The sequence below is a fragment of the Mesocricetus auratus genome, unplaced genomic scaffold, assembly GCF_017639785.1.
Source record: "Mesocricetus auratus isolate SY011 unplaced genomic scaffold, BCM_Maur_2.0 Super-Scaffold_100006, whole genome shotgun sequence".
Lineage (NCBI taxonomy): Eukaryota > Metazoa > Chordata > Mammalia > Rodentia > Cricetidae > Mesocricetus > Mesocricetus auratus.
The window spans coordinates 75,981,414-76,000,662 of record NW_024429190.1 but is presented as its reverse complement, the minus strand read 5'-3'; the positions used below and the strand labels follow the sequence as shown (position 1 = coordinate 76,000,662).

Sequence of the window (19,249 nt, the reverse complement as noted above, 5' to 3'; positions counted from 1 at the left end):
GAGCCATTTCCACATCAGAACGCTGAGTGTGTTCGGTACGCTTTCCTTCTATCGCAAGCAGTGCATTCTTAAAACAAACTATTTTTAAAGTGTTCGTGACAATGCATTAAACGTTTGAATGGTTCTATCTGTTTATAATTATTTGAACTTGATGAAGAAAAATGAGGCCTTTCATGAAAGCAGGACATTGTCTTGGTAAATATTTGATAAGTGGTGAAGTTCACGATGTGTTGACACAGAATCTTTTGCCATGATTAAAGCATCACACAGCACCCACTTGTGTTCCTGTTTTCTGTTGCAGGTCACAGCGTGAGAAACATCCAAGCCTTTGCGGTTCTTCAGAATGCATTTCTAAAAGCAAAAACCAACTTCCTTGCCCAGATCATCCTTGATGCCATCACAAATATTTACATGGCGGACAATGCCAATTACTTCATCCTGGAGTCACAGCACACCCTGTCACAGTTTGCAGAGAAGATCTCTAAACTCCCAGAAGTACAAAACAAATACTTTGAAATGCTGGAGTTTGTCGTTTTTAGCTTAAACTATATCCCTTGTAAAGAACTCATTAGTGTTAGCATCCTGCTGAAGTCCAGCTCTTCTTACCACTGTAGCATCATTGCGATGAAAACCCTTCTGAAGTTTACAAGGCACGACTACATATTTAAAGATGTCTTCAGAGAGGTGGGCCTTCTAGAGGTCATGGTCAACCTCCTGCATAAGTATGCTGCCCTTCTGAAGGATCCAGCTCAGGCACTCAGTGAGCAAGGTAAACACCTCTCTGGTTGATGTGTTTGGGAAGAGGTCAGGGAGGCGGCAGTGTCTTTCATTTGATGATGGATGTGAATGATTTCCTGTCATCCTTCTGTGATTGGAGTGTTCTAGTGAGGATTGCCCACCACCAACTTTTCTTCACCTTTTCTTAGGAAATTGGGTAAAGGGCGCCTAGGATTATCTTACATAATGGGAGAGAGTTCAAAGAAAAAAGAAAGTGTATGGTCTTCAGGACTGAGTTTATTACTTTCTCTGAGAGATTTTAAGTTTCTAGAAATAATTGATATTTTTATTAATTATAATTAAATACTTTTAAATGTGGGTATCAAAATATTTTATTCTGGAGAGCAAATGTGTCTATCTGATGTTTCTTAGACTTTATTGTATGTATTTTTAATAAACATGAAAAAGTCCTGCTGTAGATAGCAATTGGCAACTTTTAATTGTGAATTAATGCATGTTGAATAGATGGCTGATTGATAAGCATCTTTTTGCATGTGATAATTCTCTTATTGGTCTCACTGATCAGAATCCCCATGAGAAGGCTATATTTACTTGGTTTGGCATTTTCAGTTTTAATATTTGTTACGTAACTAACTCCTCCCACGCTAAAATAAAAATCTGTTAGTTTTGATTTGTTTGGGCATATTTTGGACTGGTGCTGGACACATGTTATTTTAAAGGGTGCATTATTAGCATTTGTGTTAGTGGGGAAAGAAAATGTTGAAGACATAATAAAAGGGATTAAATATTTAAATAAAACTGACTAAAAAAATACCCCCATGCTTGTGATTTGGACCTTTGAACCTCTTTTCTAGGGGACTCAAGAAACAATAGTTCAGTTGAAGACCAGGAACACTTGGCTCTGTTGGTGATGGAGGCCTTGACTGTGCTGCTTCAAGGCTCAAACACAAATGCAGGTAACAAACAGAACAGCACAGCACAGGCTTAAGGGGGTGGGTCTGCTTCTCTTCTGTCATTCACAGGAGAAATGCTGGTTCAATGATGGCATTCTCATCCCTCTCAACGCCCCCCACCCGCTCCCAAGTGAGGCAGCTGTGGCCTGTTAAAATACTGCCTTGGCAAAAGCTGTAATGTTGTTACCATCTGCAAATATGTTTACTGCTTTTTATGGTGTGCTTTCTGTTTGGGTTTTCTTTTTCTTTCTTAGTTTTATTGTGTACTCTTCAAGTGATTGCCTTATTTAAATTATCACTGAAATACTTCTTCATAGCTGTGGTTCATAAGTGCAGTAAAGCAAAATTTTAATCCTGGCACCCAGGATGTAGAGTCAGGCAAATCTCTTGTGAATTTGAGGCCAGCCTGGTCTACACAGAGCGTAAAGGCCATTCAGAGATGGATAGTGAGACCCTGCCAAAAAAAAACCAAAACTTCTAAGTTCATATGTTCAGTACAACTTGAGAGAACTAAGTAAACAGAAGTGAACTCAGGTTTGTGGGCAGGCTCACCTCATGGAGATCTTCTTAGGGCATATTCAAGAGCTCGGATTAGATTGTGGGTGTATGGGGAAACTATGAATGAGTGAACAGATGAATGAATGAATGTATGACTATTAGTGGGAACACAGAGAAACTCCACATTCGACATTTTTAACTGTGTTTTGTCCCAGCCAACATACTAACTCATAGTGATGAAAAGGTAATTCTTTCCCCCAGGAGAATTATAGCTGAACTGAGAAAGATGCAATACACAATTATATCAGTAATTATTTAAATACAATTTGGGTAAGTGCTGAGGCAAGACTGAATAAATTTAGTAGGTAACTAAAACTATAAGTCTGGGTGACATTTCCTGGGCTCTGTAGGATAGTTTGTCTACTGCACAGTGCATAATATGCTTGTTGTCATTAACTAGATTTAGCTGACTGAGATACAGACACAATAAATGATGAAAAGCAAGAATTTGTCAGATCAGTTTTATGTAGTCTCTTGGGAAGTTATACAGACCAGGATAAGGCTGTGATAGAGTAGAGGCTTGCCCAGCCATTGTCTTGGCACCTCCCGGGCACAGACATTTCCATGTATTCTTTTGGTGTCTGTCTCTTCCTTGTTAGGAAAGATGTTGTTACTCCTTTTTATCTGAGGTCTGTACCATGCCCACAGAAAATATTCTTCAGCTGTAAGCCATTGTGGACTCTAACTTACAAGCTTGGGGTTTATAACCCCTCATGTACAAAGGATGTCACAAGCCTGGGTGGTTGTTGTTTTAAAGACAAAGTGTTGTTACATATCTCCAGCTGACCTTGTATTCCCCCTGTCTGTAACTCCCAAAAGTAGGGCTTGAGGTCCAGGACCTCTCCACATCAGCCATCAATGTCATGTCTTAAGGATGTGACTTAACACTCACTTTAAGGCTTTATAATTCCTATGAAGTTAGCAAATAGAAAGCCACTTAAATAGAGGCAACAGTGGTCACCAAGGTAAAATATACTGTTATTCAATTGACATACTTTCATTGACAACAAAATCAGAAGAAAACTCGTTTTGTGGGTGATCAAATATGTAAATAACAAGTCTGATAAAATTATAATGGAACTATAAAATATTTTATAAAGGATTGTGAGAACTACTTGTAAGAAATACAGATTGGTGAATTCCACGACTTGGTCTGTTGTTTTAAAGGTTAATCTTTCCATGGTATTTTATTCCATTGTTTTCTGCACTTTTTTGAAAGTCCCCTTGAGTGCAAATATCTATTATTTGGGGTATTATTCATTTGAAAACCTGTTGGTACATTGCTTTCAGTGTCTCTTTGTTGCTTCCTATAAAATCTTCAAATGTTCTGGACATGGACATGGTGACTGTATCAGGGCATTAATCTTACATTAAGAAGTCTACAGAAAATATATGTATATGTTTTTTGACATCCCACGGTGCAATTTTTATATTGTAATATAAAATGTGAAATAGGTATGTCAGCTTGTTTAGTCCCTTGTTTAAATTCCTGTTCCTACAGAAGCGATTGAATTTTAATTCACCTGATTTGCCTGGAATGTCCTAAGTTCCTCCCTGCTGTCCTTTTTCTCCCTTCTTCAGGGATATTCCGAGAGTTTGGAGGTGCAAGGTGTGCGCACAACATAGTGAAGTACCCGCAGTGCCGGCAGCATGCCCTCATGACCATACAGCAGCTGGTACTCTCTCCAAATGGGGACGACGATATGGGCACGCTCTTGGGGCTGATGCACTCAGCTCCTCCCACAGAGCTGCAGTTGAAGACTGACATCTTAAGGGTACGTTTGAGAAACATGTGCCTGCTGTCTTACTAGTAAAATCCAGGATCCTTTTGAAATGAAATGTACTTAGTTTCATCAAGGCAATTCTTTAAAGAGATTTATTATGTACTACATTCTAAAATTATGTGTTCAGATGTATTTCTTCATATAAGTGTGTGCCCTTCACTGTGGGTGCCAGGGAAGGCTGGTGGCATAAGAGCCCATGCAGCTGGAATTAGAGCCAGTTGTGAGATAACAGAATTGAACTCAGGTCATTTACCAGAGTGGCAGGTGGCTTTTAGCCACTTAGCCTATAGCTACAATAACAAAACCTGCACAATTTATAGACACTAAGGATTTTGGAGAACTCTCTCATTCATGTCTTTTAGTGCATATGGTCTTCCTGCTGATTGACCTTTGGAACAGTTATCCTGGCTCATTACACTCATCTGAAATTTGTAATAACTAAATATGTTTATCATCTATTCAGTTCCAGTCAGCCAGTGCTATGCATGTATGAAACGTGTTATGTAATACTATGTGTATATACATGTTGGTGTGTTTCCATGACTGTAATAGATAATCTAGTAAATACCCAACAGTACCCCCAAGTTCTATGTACACATTGATCGTTTCATGCACAGCAAGCCTGCAGAGCCGCTGGTGCATTGGTCTGCAGAGAAGGAGACAGTTCCGGTTGGCTGTGTTTCCTTGTGCATCTTTCTGCACACCAACATACTTCACCAGGCTTTATGCACATGTATTTGCTCACATTGCTGTTGTCACTGCTATGTAAGAAAACTTTAGAACTAACTAAAACTAAACATTTTCGTTTGCATAGGAGTTCAGTGACTCTAAGCCAGGTATATCAGACGAGCAAAGAGTACAGAATGGCATGTGAAGCCGTTTTTCTAAGTACCAGGAAATTGTAATTGTAATTCTAACAGCAACTAGCACTGCTTCCTGTGTGTAAATACTGTGCTATACGTTCACATGCATCCACTCACATGAGCCCCTTAGTAAAGACAGGAGCTGTCTGTGTCCCTGTGTCATTGTGCTTAATCTGATTTATTTTCTTGCACGCTGGATGAGCCTCTGCCCCTGAGGCCCTCCCCGTGTTTAATACACTGCAAACTGAAGCATAGCTTGATTAGACAGTCTGGCGTGTGAGTCTGTAGGTAGAGGAGCCATGGTCAGAAGTAGTTTGACCCCACAGAATCGTGCTCTTAACATCTGTGATATGAGTAACAGTTTTAATCAAGAAACTTAATAGTTTTGGCTAGAAACCTCTTTTTCACTTAAGTAACATTAGAGACATTAACATTCTTAGGTTTTCATTAATTTATTGATCCATGATTTCTAAATAAATTGTTTTCATTGTAAACAAGCAGGGCTCCTTAGGGAGATGGGGGATTACACCGCTGAGACAGATGAAGAAACAAAGTGAGCCTAAACCATTTTATTTAGCCAGAAAGTAAGAGGGCAAAGTAGGGAAGTAAAATGATTAAATGCAGAAGGGAGAACAAGCGAGCCTAACAGAACAGCTCGTCTTCATAGAGAATACAATTTGCAGCCTTGTCTCACTAACAGTGGGCTAACCCGAAAGCCAGCGCTGGTTGCTGAAGTGCCTGCTGCACCCGTTGAAAGTGCCGAGGGCTGTGATTTCAGGGCTCCCACCTCAATGCTGGGAAGCAGCAGGGAGGATGTTGGGTCTCAACTTCAATCTCCATTTTCACTGTGTTCAGAACTGCCTCCCAGAGTCACCAACTGTGTAGACCACATGTCTGCTAATTTACTTTGCAGTTATTTATGCACAAGCATGAAATCCTATGTTCTTCATAATCCTGCTGACAACACATGTTGAATTATATGCATTGTATTAATGTGAAATAAGCGGTACTTATGACATTTTCTCTAATTAGCTCCAGGAGTACTCATTATCATTGATTGATTTGAGCAAGAAGTTGTTACCCTGTTACTTGAAAGTTCCCAATACTGACTGTACTATGACATTGTGGACAGGAGCAATTTTTTGGATGAAGTAGGAGACAAACATGTTTTAGCATAATAAATCTGCGACTAAGAGTTCATAGTTGGCTGTTCTTCAACCCGGTCAAAATTCTGATTTTTGTTTGTTTTTCGAGACAGGATTTCTCTGTGTAGCCCTAGCTGTCTTGTAGACCAGGCTGACCTCCAACTCACAGAGATCCTCCTGCCTTTGCCTTTGCTGGGATTAAAGGCATGCGCCACAACTGCCAACTATGTCAAAATAATAACTAGTCATATGAATATTTTCCTTAACCCTGAACTCACTCATCATCATCTATAACATTAGTCATATTCTGTGTAGAGGTGTTCCATCATACACAAACTAAAAAAATAAACGAGGGTTTGCCTGAATTATGCTTGTGCACTATGAGCATGTCCGCTACCCAGGGAGGCAGAAGAGGAAGAATACCAGATACCTGGGAGCTATGGTTACAGCCAGCTGTGAGTCCCCATGCAGAGCTGGGAACTGAACCTGAGTCCATCAGCCAGGACTGATGATTACTGAGTCATCACTACAGCCTCAAATTCTAGAACGTTCTGCTATGATGACCTATGTGGAAAATCCCCTACAGTAGGAGCTTTGATTTAAATGTAAAATTGTTTAAAATACTGCATTGTTCGGGCCATCTCCCTTAATCATATATGAAACACAAACGGATTTCCTATTCAAACTTGGCTCCCATATGCATAGTGTGCCATTGTATATGTGCATGTGTTCTGAAAACAGTACACAAAATTCCTGGACCTAAGCCTTTTGTATAAGAGGCTCTTACTTTACATACTTAACACACAATACTGCTGAACAGTTAAAGACAACAGGTTTGAAGGTACTGAGCGCCCCCTGTAGTTGGATGGCTGGTTACTCTTAGGTGATTTCTGGTGAGTCAGGACGAGGACTGGGTAATTCCCTTTGCCTTTGGTTATTAGATCTTGTGGCTGACCTGGCACGGGGTCTAATTCACTGTCTTCTAAGTCTTCTCCACCTGAGAAACTGTGTATTCATACCATTGATTTATATCAAGGACCCCAGTTCTTGGCTGCCCTTCCTTATCTTTCCGATCCCTCCTAGAATAATCCATCGTCTATATATTCACCGTCCCAGGTTTTCATGCCCATGTGATGTTAGACTGTGAACTTATTAATACCATCATTCTGTTAAGTAATTGAATTCATTGTAGCATTATAAGTTAAGCAAGGTACAGATTTTAGCCATTGTTTCCATCCAGTCTTATTGTATCAAGAAATAATGTGACAGTATAAGCTGAAATTATATTCTGCTGCACTATGGTGTGTCTCTGCAAAACCTGAAATGCTTTCTAGAACTATTTGTCCATTAAACGACAAAAACATTCATGCCAAGTATTCACAGAATGATGTTTCCCTTTGACACACATGCATGATATTTTCTTAGTTTTGTGTTTTAGTTTGAATTACATTTGTTTTCCGTCTTTTCTCCCACAGGCTCTCCTGTCAGTCCTTCGAGAAAGCCACCGGTCAAGAACAGTTTTCCGGAAAGTTGGAGGGTTTGTGTACATCACCTCCTTGCTGGTGGCTATGGAGAGGTCTTTGAGCTCTCCTCCCAAGAACGGCTGGGAGAAAGTGAACCAGAACCAAGTGTTTGAGCTCCTCCACACTGTGTTCTGCACGCTGACTGCAGCGCTGCGCTACGAGCCAGCCAACTCCCATTTCTTCAAAACAGAGATACAGTATGAAAAGCTGGCGGATGCCGTTCGATTTCTCGGCTGCTTCTCAGACCTTAGGAAAATAAGTGCTATGAATGTCTTCCCCTCAAACACACAGCCTTTCCAGAGACTGCTCGAGGAAGGTGCCGTCTCGGTGGACTCGGTGTCACCTACCCTGCGGCACTGCAGCAAACTCTTCATCTATCTCTACAAAGTGGCCACTGATTCTTTTGACAGGTAGGGCCAGCTTCGCCTCCTGACAGGCAGAGTGTCAGCACAAGCAAGGTCAGCATTAGGCCTGCAGTTAACTGGAAAGGAAGTGAGGTCTGTCACTTGAGGTCTGACGCTCTACTCAGGACTGTTACTGTTCCCCGGACATCGAGTTTGTGGCACAGGGGCCAGTATTTGTCAGTAAATGAAGGTTCAGGTAGTGGTCTGTTGCTTTTAGTGAAACAGCTACTATGACATCTCCTTTCCTAGCATGTTCATTGTTCTTTCCCCTCAAAAAAGCTCTACGTGCACGGGGCATGCTCATACTGGTTATCAGCCACAGAAATGGTTATAATGATACCCATTTCCAGACTGATAGCAGGCAGCCTGTCATGCTTCATATTTCATAGTCCTTCCAAAATGGCTGAGACATGTGGGTATCGATCGGGACATCCCTGGTAAGAGGCCATCAGAATCATTTCCTCACCCATTCAGTGATGGAGACCTCCTGCATGCCCAGTCACTGTATGTTTAGGCATAGAGGGTTTAGCTCTGCATAATGCTACATGCATCCTGGCCACCTGCTCATTGGTCATCTACACGCCTAAGTATTTGTAGTGGACAGTGATGCATTCTGTGCAATTAATTTCCCACTTTAAAAATAATGTGATCATGTCCTGATTCCATCATCTTAAGAATTATCATTTTAATAGTTTCCAGTCTTCTTTCATATAATAAAAGCAATTTCTCCATTTCAACCATAAATAGACCAAGTTACCAGGGATTCTTCTGTTTGTTTGGTTTTTTGCGGGGGGGGGGTTGGTATTTGTCTTGTTTTGTGTTCATAGAATATCCACTTTTAAGCGTTATACTGATACCTTTCCTGCTTCTTAACAGTATATCTTAGTTATTAATGGGTTTGAAAATCCAGGTATTATAAATTGTTGCTCATCTTGCAATTAATTATGAACTTACAGTAAGCAGGCTGTTGTGTGGCACCAAAGGCATGAGTGTGTAGATGCGTATAGACCAAACTTTTTTCCTGTTGCTCCTGACCCCGTACCAGCCCCTAGCCTTAGTCACCTCTGTTTAACAAGGTCCGTGTTAACACCGGTAGGAGCAGCCTCTGCCTCCAGCAGCTTTCCTGCTTCAGTCAGTCGTGTGTTGTGCTCCTTGTGGTCCTCACTCCTGCAGAGTTTGAAGACATACCTCATGACACTGACCCTACATCTCTTGTGAAACTAACCAGCCGCCGGCGGCGGCGCTCTCTCCTAACCTCTAACCTCTGTCTGTTTTGTCATCTGTAGTCGTGCAGAGCAGATCCCTCCTTGCCTGACAAGCGAGTCTTCTCTTCCCTCTCCTTGGGGGACACCAGCTTTGTCCAGGAAAAGGTACTGATCTTACACGAGAAGTCAATCTGGATTGCCGGGGGGTTCCTGTGCTTACTTATGTGTTGATGTGGTGTTCCTGCTCTGTAACATGGATTCTTGTTTTGTTTAGCCTTGCTTTGGGGGAACCTAAAAAATACTTTTCAGGTTTTCAGATTATTTCCCTTGAGTATGTTGAAGAAAATAAAATAGGTTTAATCTATGAAAGTACGGGGGACATGTAGACTTCTTCATTCATCCCCATTATGTGGTTTTCACTGTTATCATGACCTCTAGAACAGGCATACTTTCTGTCAAGTGGGAAAGGGGCTTGCTGCACAAGTCCAGTGATCTGAGTTCAGATCCTCAAGACTCTTCTAAGAGCAAATGTCTGTAATCCCAGGCTTCAAAGGGGAGATGCGAGGCAATAGTAGGAGAATCCCCAGAAAGTTCATGGGTCAGCCAGCGTGGCATACACAATGTACACAAGAGACTCTCTCAAACAAGGGGATGCAAGGACCAGCACCTGACGGTGCACTTTGACAGGTGCCTGCTGTACTCCTTGCTATACAAGTGAAGGGTGGCGCCCTCCTCACACAGCATGCCTTACATACAGGGACCTGTGCATAGAGAAGCTTATCCTAACCACAACTGGGGAAGCGCTTCTCCCAGACCACTGTGCTCTCCCAGACCATTGCACTCCACCGTAGCGGGTCTCTTGCTGACCCTGCCCTCCTGTGTTTTCACGAAGTATTCCCCCTTAAAGAGAACTATTAACCATGGGCTGATGCTTCTTCAAGTAAGTAGGCTGCTGCTCCTTTCTCATTAGGTATTGTTGGGGACATCTTGGTTTTACTGTTATTGCAAAGTGAACTTCATAGCCCTTGAAGGGAATGTGTATTTTATATGAGGCTGTCACAGAGGCAAAGCCAAGTTTTTACTTTCATAGAGCCCATGAAAATGTGTGGGCTGGTCCAGTTCATTGTACACTTACATTTTATTAAAGGGGGAAAAAGCAAAATAGCAGGTGATCAGCCAACAACTGTTACAATCCAGTTAAGATCCTGTGGACAGCCTGCACCTAATCATCGGTCTGCAGTTGGCATCCAGTGTGCCTCCTCCTTCCTGTTGTCCTCAGAGGCTACTGCAGTTCCTTAACGCTCATATAGACATCTCTATTGGGGTTTATGAAAATGATTTGGTTATGTCATGCTTTTCATCCTAATGACAATTGTTCAGATTACAAAACAAATGAAATTATGGATAATAGATCAATATCACATATTCTGTAATTTTTTTTCTGTGCCAGTAAGTTCAGTCAATCTCAGATTGAAATTTTGGTTTGTATTGAATGTATATGAGCTTTTTTCTTCTTATTCTGTGAGCAATGTAGTCTAAGAACTATTTATATTGTATTGGGTATGAGAAACTATATTACAAACAGATACTACCCCCCATTTCAGTGTGAACTTGGAACATGCATGGAGTTGTCTCATCTAGTTCTAATCCCCTAGGATATACAGGGCCAACCAAATCCCTATAGCAATATCCATCAGAGAGATTAGGGTATATTTTGTCTTAAATTTATACTGGGACTTGTATCCCATTATAGTTATGAATAATTCTAAATAAATTTAGCATTGTTCAATATATTTTCACCCTCAAATGTCGTTTTCAGTTTTTGCATGGTTCTGTGAGTAAAGAGGGCTTTGTGCATGCCAAATTATTTTCTCTTCAAGAGTTAATTCAAGAAGACATAAATTAGATACATTTGAGTTAACTCAGTACAGATTTCTGTTGCAAAATGAATGTGGTAAAAGACATTTAAATTTGAACATTAATGTGTTTATGACCTCAAAAAATTAGTAAATATTGGAGAAAGAATTATATTTATGAGGTAGTAGGAAATTTTTCATTTTAATTTTAGTATGAAATTACTAAAACTCCTGATTCTTAAAATGACCATATTATAAATGGTAAAGGTCTACAATTTGCTTTGTTCCAAAATATTTAGGCCTTAAATGTATTCATCGAAACTCAGAGTAGAAATTGATAGTCTAAAGAATATATTTCTTTAAAAAAAAAACCTGAGCCGGGCGTTGGTGGCACATGCCTTTAATCCCAGCACTTGGGAGCAGAGACAGGTGGATTTCTGTGAGTTCGAGGACAGCTTGGTCTACAGAGCTAGTTCCAGGACAGCCTCCAAAACAATGCAGAGAAACCATGTATCGAAAAAAAAAATCTGGAAGCATGTCTGTTATTTAAATGATGACTGACAAAGAGAAATGGCTCTGTTTAGAGGTCTATGTGGCTTTAAGTCAGTAACATGTTTTCATTGTTTGCAGTGTAACCATCTGTAGAGATACCAGGGACTTAAGGGAAAGCTGTCAATCAAACAACAGAACATGTATGAAGAGTCCTAGTCTACATGTGTTCTCCATCAGTCTTACAAGCCGATGCACCTGACACTGTTCATGCTAAAATCATTGTCCCCCCACCCTACCCCCTGCCCCCACTGCTCAGGATTAATCATGGTCACTTACACAGACCAAGAAAGCATTCTCCTGCTGAGCTGGGCATTCCCAGCCCCCATACCAACAGTTTCAGGTTGCCATTAGGTCAGGCTGTCCCCTCCTGAGTTATAATCAAGCAAATAACACAGTACATTTATTCACACATCCAAATATAGTACGTTTTGAAATTAGAAGTCATGTAGTCACATTATTTCTAGAACTCCTCAGCAGATTACATCAGCTCATGGGCATCTCTTCCTTTTGGCAGCACATGTTGGGTTTGCTGGCAAAAGACAGACTAGTCTTGTACTTTGTTTTCCTGATCCTTGTCTTACATGAAAAGCCTGGGGATTGCCTCTTTTTAAAATAGGAAGAACTAGTCAACCTAGTGCTTGGGAGATAAAACACGAGACTTTCCCATGGCTTATAAGTTAAGGGAAATACCAGGACAGAGTTATAGTTGAGCAATGTTGAGAGTTAGGGGAAACAAAACACAAAATACTCAAAACTATTCAAAACAGGTCTTTGGGGGAAGGCTGCAGACACTAGTTACTGTACAGATTTTTGTGCCTTGAAATACCTGATAAAAGCTGGGTAGACCTCGAGTGTCTGACTGTATTACCAAAACAGGCTGACAAAACTTAATTGTGTGAGACTTTAAGTTGGAGAATTAAGTAGTAATTTCTAGTAATTAAAAGTTATTACAACACTCATATTAGCTGATGTTTGAAATATCATTTTATTCCCTTTGCAAAAAGTTAGGTCTTGCTTGTGAGTTAACTATTTAAGAAGCTTACCATGATTCATAGTTAAAGATTGGTCATACCTACTACCTGTTAAGAATTGTTGCTGTCTTAACAGCCCTATAAAATGCTCCTGACTTTACTTATTCAAACAAACAAGCATATTTTAGGTATTTCATAATGTTTGCAATGTTTTCTGCTTGTGACAATATTTTCATATAAGGTTTGTGAAGTTTGCTACTGCAATATTTGTCCATTAGTGAAGAGTTTAATTTCTAAAGACAAAACACATCCTTGTGAGTCTGACCATGATTTAAGTTCAAATTTGAATGGAACTATTAATTCACAAATAAGTTTCATATAAGTACCACGCGCTGATTGCGCCACCGGAGTTCCAACACAAATAAGTTTCAAAAGAAGGCCTATATGTAAGACATAAAATTGAAATCTTCATTTTCATCAAATTTGATTTGTTTTTTGTTTATAATGAAAATACTTTGTATGAACGTTTTAAATTTTAGTGGATGGGGGATTTCTGTTACACTGCAGATAAAGTACAATCTTTTTTTCTAGATGGATAAAAATATTTTAAGGAATAAGGAGAACAAATATGAGGCAGCAGCCCATTAGTAAGATATGCTTAGAAATCTCAACTCTTCCTTTTTTAGAATTATTTTCATTTTATGTATAGAAGTGTTTTTGTTTGTTTTTTTGCATATGTGTAAGTGTCCTCCCTGCCTGCTGTGCCTGGTGCCCAGAGAGCCCAGAGGGCATGACAGACCCCTGGAACTGGAGTTTAGTTGTGAGCTGCCATGTGGGTGCAGGAAACTGAACTTGAGGCCTCTGCAAGAGCAGCAAGCGCTCTTATCTCTCCGCCATCCCTCCAGCCCACAAATCCCTTTTGATAAGTTTAGAAGTTGCATCTTTCTTAATGTAAACCAGTCAAATCAGGGAGTGAAACCATGAATGGGTACGAGATTGCTGACTTACACAGAAAACACATGTTCAGCTGAATGCTTTCCTAGAATTTCTGTAAAAAGAGAATAATACGTTTTTTGAAAACATGGCCATGCCAGTTCTTTTGCTAAGTCACTGAAGTGTGGCATCTGTCTCCCAAGCTGCTCCTGAGCTGGAACAGCATAGCTCTTAGTGACAGAGCTCTGCCTTAGGTTAGGCTGAGACCCACCTATTGGAACTAGAGCGTACACAGTCTGTGGCCACAGGCACCTGTTCCCGAGTGCTGGACGGCAGAAACGTGCACTTTCTTGAACTGTAGATGAGTATATTAAGAGGTAGAAAAAGGTGCCCACTATGGGGAGGCAATATGCACATTCAGGGAGTGGCTTTTCTGTCCATCTGATAGAAGCTTGTTGTATAAAAGCCACCTTTTCAGTTCATAAAGACTGAATGTTTACAGTAACCGTGGAGAGACGCAACACATGAATGTAGTTCCAGACTTTTCAGCTGAACCAGCTCTCGCTCAGTTACTTCCGCTAGAGTGAACCTTTTCATCTTGTTAGCTCATGATTCTCTTGGAACCGGAGAAGATTAATAACATACAGGTAGTATCGAAAGAATCTCATTGAGGGATTCAATGTAGTCAGATATCACCCAAACCCTTGTCTTCTCCGAGTTACGAATCACTCATTCACCTGCTTTTTAAAAATACCTTCTGTTGGAAATGCTACTGTTTAATGACTTAACCCAAAGCGTAGGTAGTACAGACAGTATGAGCCAAGTGTTGATAAATTGTCTGCATGTACCTCAGTGAGGCGATGATACATTGTTTTTTTTTTTTATGTCTCTTTGTGTCTTTTGTAACTCCCTGAATTGCAAGGGTTTTTGCTTATTAATGATTAAAAATGACAGAAGATGAGGAAAATGAACTGTGATTTTAAGCAGCTTCTCAACAAGCCTTACTTTTTTTGTAGGCATGCATTTCATTGTGTTTCAACTCCTCCTGTGTATCCTGCGAAAGGTGTCACTGACCTGAAACTTGATGTGACAAGTTCACCTCTACAGAATTCCGATGCCGTCATCATCCACCCTGGAGCCATGTTGGCCATGCTGGACCTCCTGGCCTCTGTGGGCTCAGGGACACAGCCAGAAGTAAGCTGAATTATTGTAGCTCTCTCTATATTTAATGAACGAAAGGAAAGTGTGTTGTTACCTGAGCAATAAGGACCAGTACGAGCATTGGATGTAGCTGACCCATAACATCCACAACAGTAAACCCCTGTTTGAGACATGTTTTCCAGATACCAGCTATGTTTCTGAATACAGTTAATTTGTTGCCAGTAGAACCCAGGTGATTGCTTCTGATATGAAAGTCTCTTTGTTTCCCCTTGTAAATCCTGGCCGGTGGAGGCAATGGCTAAAAGGAGACAGAAGAAAACCTGCCTGCCAGTATCACAATGAGCCTGCTCATCTGCTGTGTTGTGTAGCTCACAAAAGTCTGGGTTGTTTATGACTGGGGCGATTGTTTCTGCTAATAATGTATGGCTTCTAAGCCCCACAGTGTCACAGATGTGAATGACAAACTTCCTTTAAGCTAGTTGCCTACCACCATGAAAAAGACATCATGCCCCAGACATAGTGGCGCACAGCTTTAATCACAGCACTTGAAAGGCTGGTCTACTAATTGGTTCCTGGGTATATGGTGATACCCTGTCTTAAAGAAACAAAGCTACTACTTGTTGCATAATTTTGTTGTTCAAAAGACATCAGGGAGAATAGACTTCAGTTAAGTATGAATGACCTTATTGACCTTATTCTCAAATTGCTGTATTTATTGCTTTGTTTCTCATTTCTGTGAGTATATGTTCAAGTAAACAAAGCTTCATGTTACAAATGGTGCTTTATGCAGAAAGAACTGTCACCCATGTCACTAAGGATGCCCTGGTGGCATGCATCTCTTTGTTAACTTTAGCATGCTTTGGACCTGCAACTCGCCGTGGCCAATATTTTGCAATCGCTGGTGCACACAGAAAGAAACCAGCAGGTCATGTGTGAAGCTGGTCTTCATGCACGGCTGCTGCAGCGGTGCAGTGCTGCTCTGGCTGACGAAGACCACTCGCTGCACCCACCCCTTCAGCGCATGTTTGAACGCTTAGCCTCCCAGGCTCTGGAGCCCATGGTGCTGAGGTTAGTAAATCCTTTTTCGTATTTTCCTGTTAGCAAAGGCAGATTTTGGAGTCCTTGCATTTGAGGCGAGGGTCTTGCATACTATTCTAACTCTGTGTTGAGGTCCTGCAACCTCAGGTACTCAGGAAGCTGGGAGGGGATGGGAAGGGTGGGTCACAAGCGCAAGGCCTGACTGTTGGCGATAGCCTGGGGAACTTAGTACAGTATTGCCGTACGAGGAAAAGTGAATGAAGTCTGAGATACAGCTCAGCGGTAGAGTGCTGGCTGGGCTTGCACAGTCTTAGGTCCAGTTCCCAGCACCATAGAAACCAAAAAGTTTTCTTTCATGGACTTAATTAAACTAAATATGGACAAACGACAAAATGAACCAACTCTTTAGAAGTGGTCAAACTGCATTCTCAACACTTATGAGTCTGGGGCAGGAGGATTGTGAGTTAAGGCCAGACTGGCCCACCATAGTGACACCTCGTCTCCAAAAATAAACAAATGGGGGCTGCGCTTGCTCTGTGTGCACACTCTCTGATCTCCCCCATCCCTGACCTTTGTACACCACTGCTCTGTTCTCCAACTCCGTAGTTTTGCTTGCGCACACAGCATATGTGGCATTTATAGGCTGATAATTTTTATTTATAATGCTCCTGAGATACGTGCAAGTTTTTAATGTATGTTATTAGGTAGTTCCTTCCTATTTATTGTTAAATAATTTCTTATGGTATGAACATAAAACAGTTTGTTAATCACTCAAATGTATATATGTGTTTGAATATGCATGTATGTATGTGTGCACACGTGTGTGTGTGTGTGTGTGTGTGTGTGTGTGTGTGTGTGTGTGTGTGTGTGTGTTGGTAATCCTGAGAATCAACCCAGGGCCTCATACATGCTGGATAAGCACGCTACTATGGAGCTGTATCTCTAGTTTTCATTTAAGAGGAAAATGGTATGTTTTAAAAAGCGAAACTTGGTCAGTTTTTAAGCTTTTTCCTAGGGCTAGTAAGATGGCTCAGCAATTAAGAGCACTGGTTGCTTATACACCAGACTCTGGTTTGATTCCCAGAATACACATGGCGACTTAGAAAACCTCTGTAACTCAAGGTCTAGGGGATTTAAAGCCCTCTTGTGGCTTCTGTGGGCACCAAGCACACATTTGGTGCATAGCAATACACAGAGGCAAAATACCCATACACATAAAATGAATATAAATTGATCCACTTTAAAAACACTTTTTTCCTGTTATCTTTGAAAACATGTAGCTGAATAGATCTAGCAATACATTACGTTGTTCCTTTTTTTTTTTTTTTTTTGCAAATGTACCTGCAGTTTGTTGTTCTGAGACTGTATACTGCTCTGTGATTATTCTTGTCTTGTGTTGAAGTACTGTTATCATGAGACTTGAAAAGCTTTTCAAGAACATGGTTGAGATGTTGCTTGTGATTTTGAAAACACATTGCAAACTTAGTATTAAGAAAAATACTTGTTATAAACATGTTAGTGTTGTATCAAGTGGCATGCCACGTTATACGACAAGGTTCCGAAGGAATCCTACTGTGTGTGGTTCTGGGACGGTGTGCTCCATGTGTGTACACATCCAGCGGGACATGCTCATGTGCTCAGCAGATTGCATCTTCGCCCTTTGCAGTACTTTGACTCTTTCTGGTACTCAAAAAAGAACAAGAAGTCAGCTTATTTTTATAGCTATCACAGGAGTGCCATCTTGTTTACCTATTATTACATGCTATTATTTGAGCCCTTACCCTGTTTGAGACATAAGGAAAGCATTGGTAATTAGATAATCCCAGAACTTGGGAGGCAGAGGCAGGTGGATCTCTGTGAGTTCGAGGCCAGCCTGGTCTACAGAGTGAGTGCCAGGACAGCCTCCAAAGCTACAGAGAAACCCTGTTTTGAAAAGCCAAAAAAAAAAAAATAAATCCTTATGCCCCACCGCCAGCCCCTTGACATAGTGTGTTATTGTATAATATTCTCACTCAGGAGTGACTCTGCTTCTCTCTTCTTTAGGGGGTTTTTGCGTTTGGCGAGTCCTTTGAATTGCGGTGCCTGGGACAAAAAGCAGCTGAAACAGTACAGGGTTCACAAACCAAGTTCGCTGAGTTATGAACCGGAGATGAGAAGTAAGCTGCGTCTTGACATTCTTTGTCTTGGTTTATTTGTTAACGAGTCCATGTGTGGGAGGGTGGTGTTTATGATAGTTTTTAGAAACAGAAGAGTTTGTTGCTGTTTGAGCAATGACGCAGGAGAACAGTTCAGGTTCTCTCGGGGTGATTGGTAAGGAGTGAAAGAATTAGCTTCTGGTGTGGAAGAGGGAGTACCCGTATCTCAGAGGAGACACACTCTGTTTCCCAAGTAGCATTTGCTGCCTGGGCCGGTGAGTGATTGATTAAATTATTACATGGTGCAGTGTATTTGCTGGACAGCTGAGAGATGGGAAAGTAGAACTCACAACAAAAATAACATTAGGTCTGAGAGGGACAGAAGTGAAATCAGATGGCTTCTGGAGGAAGATAGTCCTGCATCAAGTGAGAGGTATCCTGTGGGTCAACTCAGAATAGTGTGAATGGGCACAGAGAAGATGGGAGGAGTCAAGGGAGGAATGAGGGAGACAGGAGGAGGTCCAGGCTCCCAGACGACTATGGTAGATTTGCTGAGTAGCCTCTAAGGAGATGTCACTCCGAGTGGAGGAAAGAAAAGTGATCTAGGGAGTGAGGAGAATGCAGGCACTGCCCACCAGTCCGTCTGTCAGGGTCATGGGACACCAATAGATGCCATCCAAGCAAAACTGGTGGGAGATATCTCAGTGGAGCCCACTGCACTAGATTCCAACCTGTTGTTTTCTAGAATTTCCTTCCATGGTTAATTATGCGGTTTTGTGCGTTTTTTACTTTACAATCCCTCCTGGATCATTATTGACTGGCGTATGGCAGATAAGGTGGACTTAGAATGACGAATAAGTAGACACCAGTAGTGCAGCATGCAGAGAGGACCCTTAGAAAGCTAGAGTAACTACCTACCGTGGTTTGTGTTTGTCCTTTTGTTTGTGATGTGCTGGGGATCGATCCTGTGCTAGGCAGGCTCTGTCCCCAAGGCACATCCTCCCAGTCCACAGTGGCGACTTGAAGAGGCAGTAATGTACATCACCATCATTCCCTTCAGTTCTGAGCCAAGACTTCTGAAGGCAGATCATCAGCCATTGTCCCCTGCTACCTGTCATCACCACTGTTACTGCTGCGTTCTGGAAGCTTAAGATCATTTGAGTTCCAGCATGGTTTCATGGGATGGCAGGATGTTAGTTAATATACATTCCCTTTATGTGTTTTTGTATTTTACACAGTTCTTTAGAATTGATTTGTAATTTTCTTTGTTAAAATAGAGGCAAAAGTAGTTACTCCCTGAGAGAGCACTAAAACACTATTATGGTTGACCCAGCATCAGACACATTGAAGATACCCATGTGGTTCATCTTTATGGGGAATGTTTCCTTTGTTACATTTGAGATGTTCCCTGGAAAGACACAACTGCTTAT

The 19,249-nt window shown here is 41.2% G+C and overlaps 1 protein-coding gene across 5 annotated transcripts in view; it reads left to right on the top strand.

Annotated features, from left to right (window-relative positions):
* Wdfy3 (WD repeat and FYVE domain containing 3) overlaps positions 1 to 19,249 on the top strand; it is a 225,667-nt gene that overhangs the window by 121,488 nt on the left and 84,930 nt on the right. For 4 of the 5 annotated variants that reach the window (XM_040747524.1, XM_040747525.1, XM_040747526.1 and 1 more), the window contains 8 exons: positions 302 to 769; positions 1,593 to 1,694; positions 3,831 to 4,024; positions 7,517 to 7,974; positions 9,255 to 9,338; positions 14,502 to 14,679; positions 15,500 to 15,714; positions 17,728 to 17,840. In XM_040747524.1, the coding sequence (XP_040603458.1) occupies positions 302 to 769; positions 1,593 to 1,694; positions 3,831 to 4,024; positions 7,517 to 7,974; positions 9,255 to 9,338; positions 14,502 to 14,679; positions 15,500 to 15,714; positions 17,728 to 17,840 (1,812 nt within the window). The remainder of the gene's footprint in view (positions 1 to 301; positions 770 to 1,592; positions 1,695 to 3,830; positions 4,025 to 7,516; positions 7,975 to 9,254; positions 9,339 to 14,501; positions 14,680 to 15,499; positions 15,715 to 17,727; positions 17,841 to 19,249) is intronic. The other variant, XM_040747527.1, reaches the window with a different exon arrangement.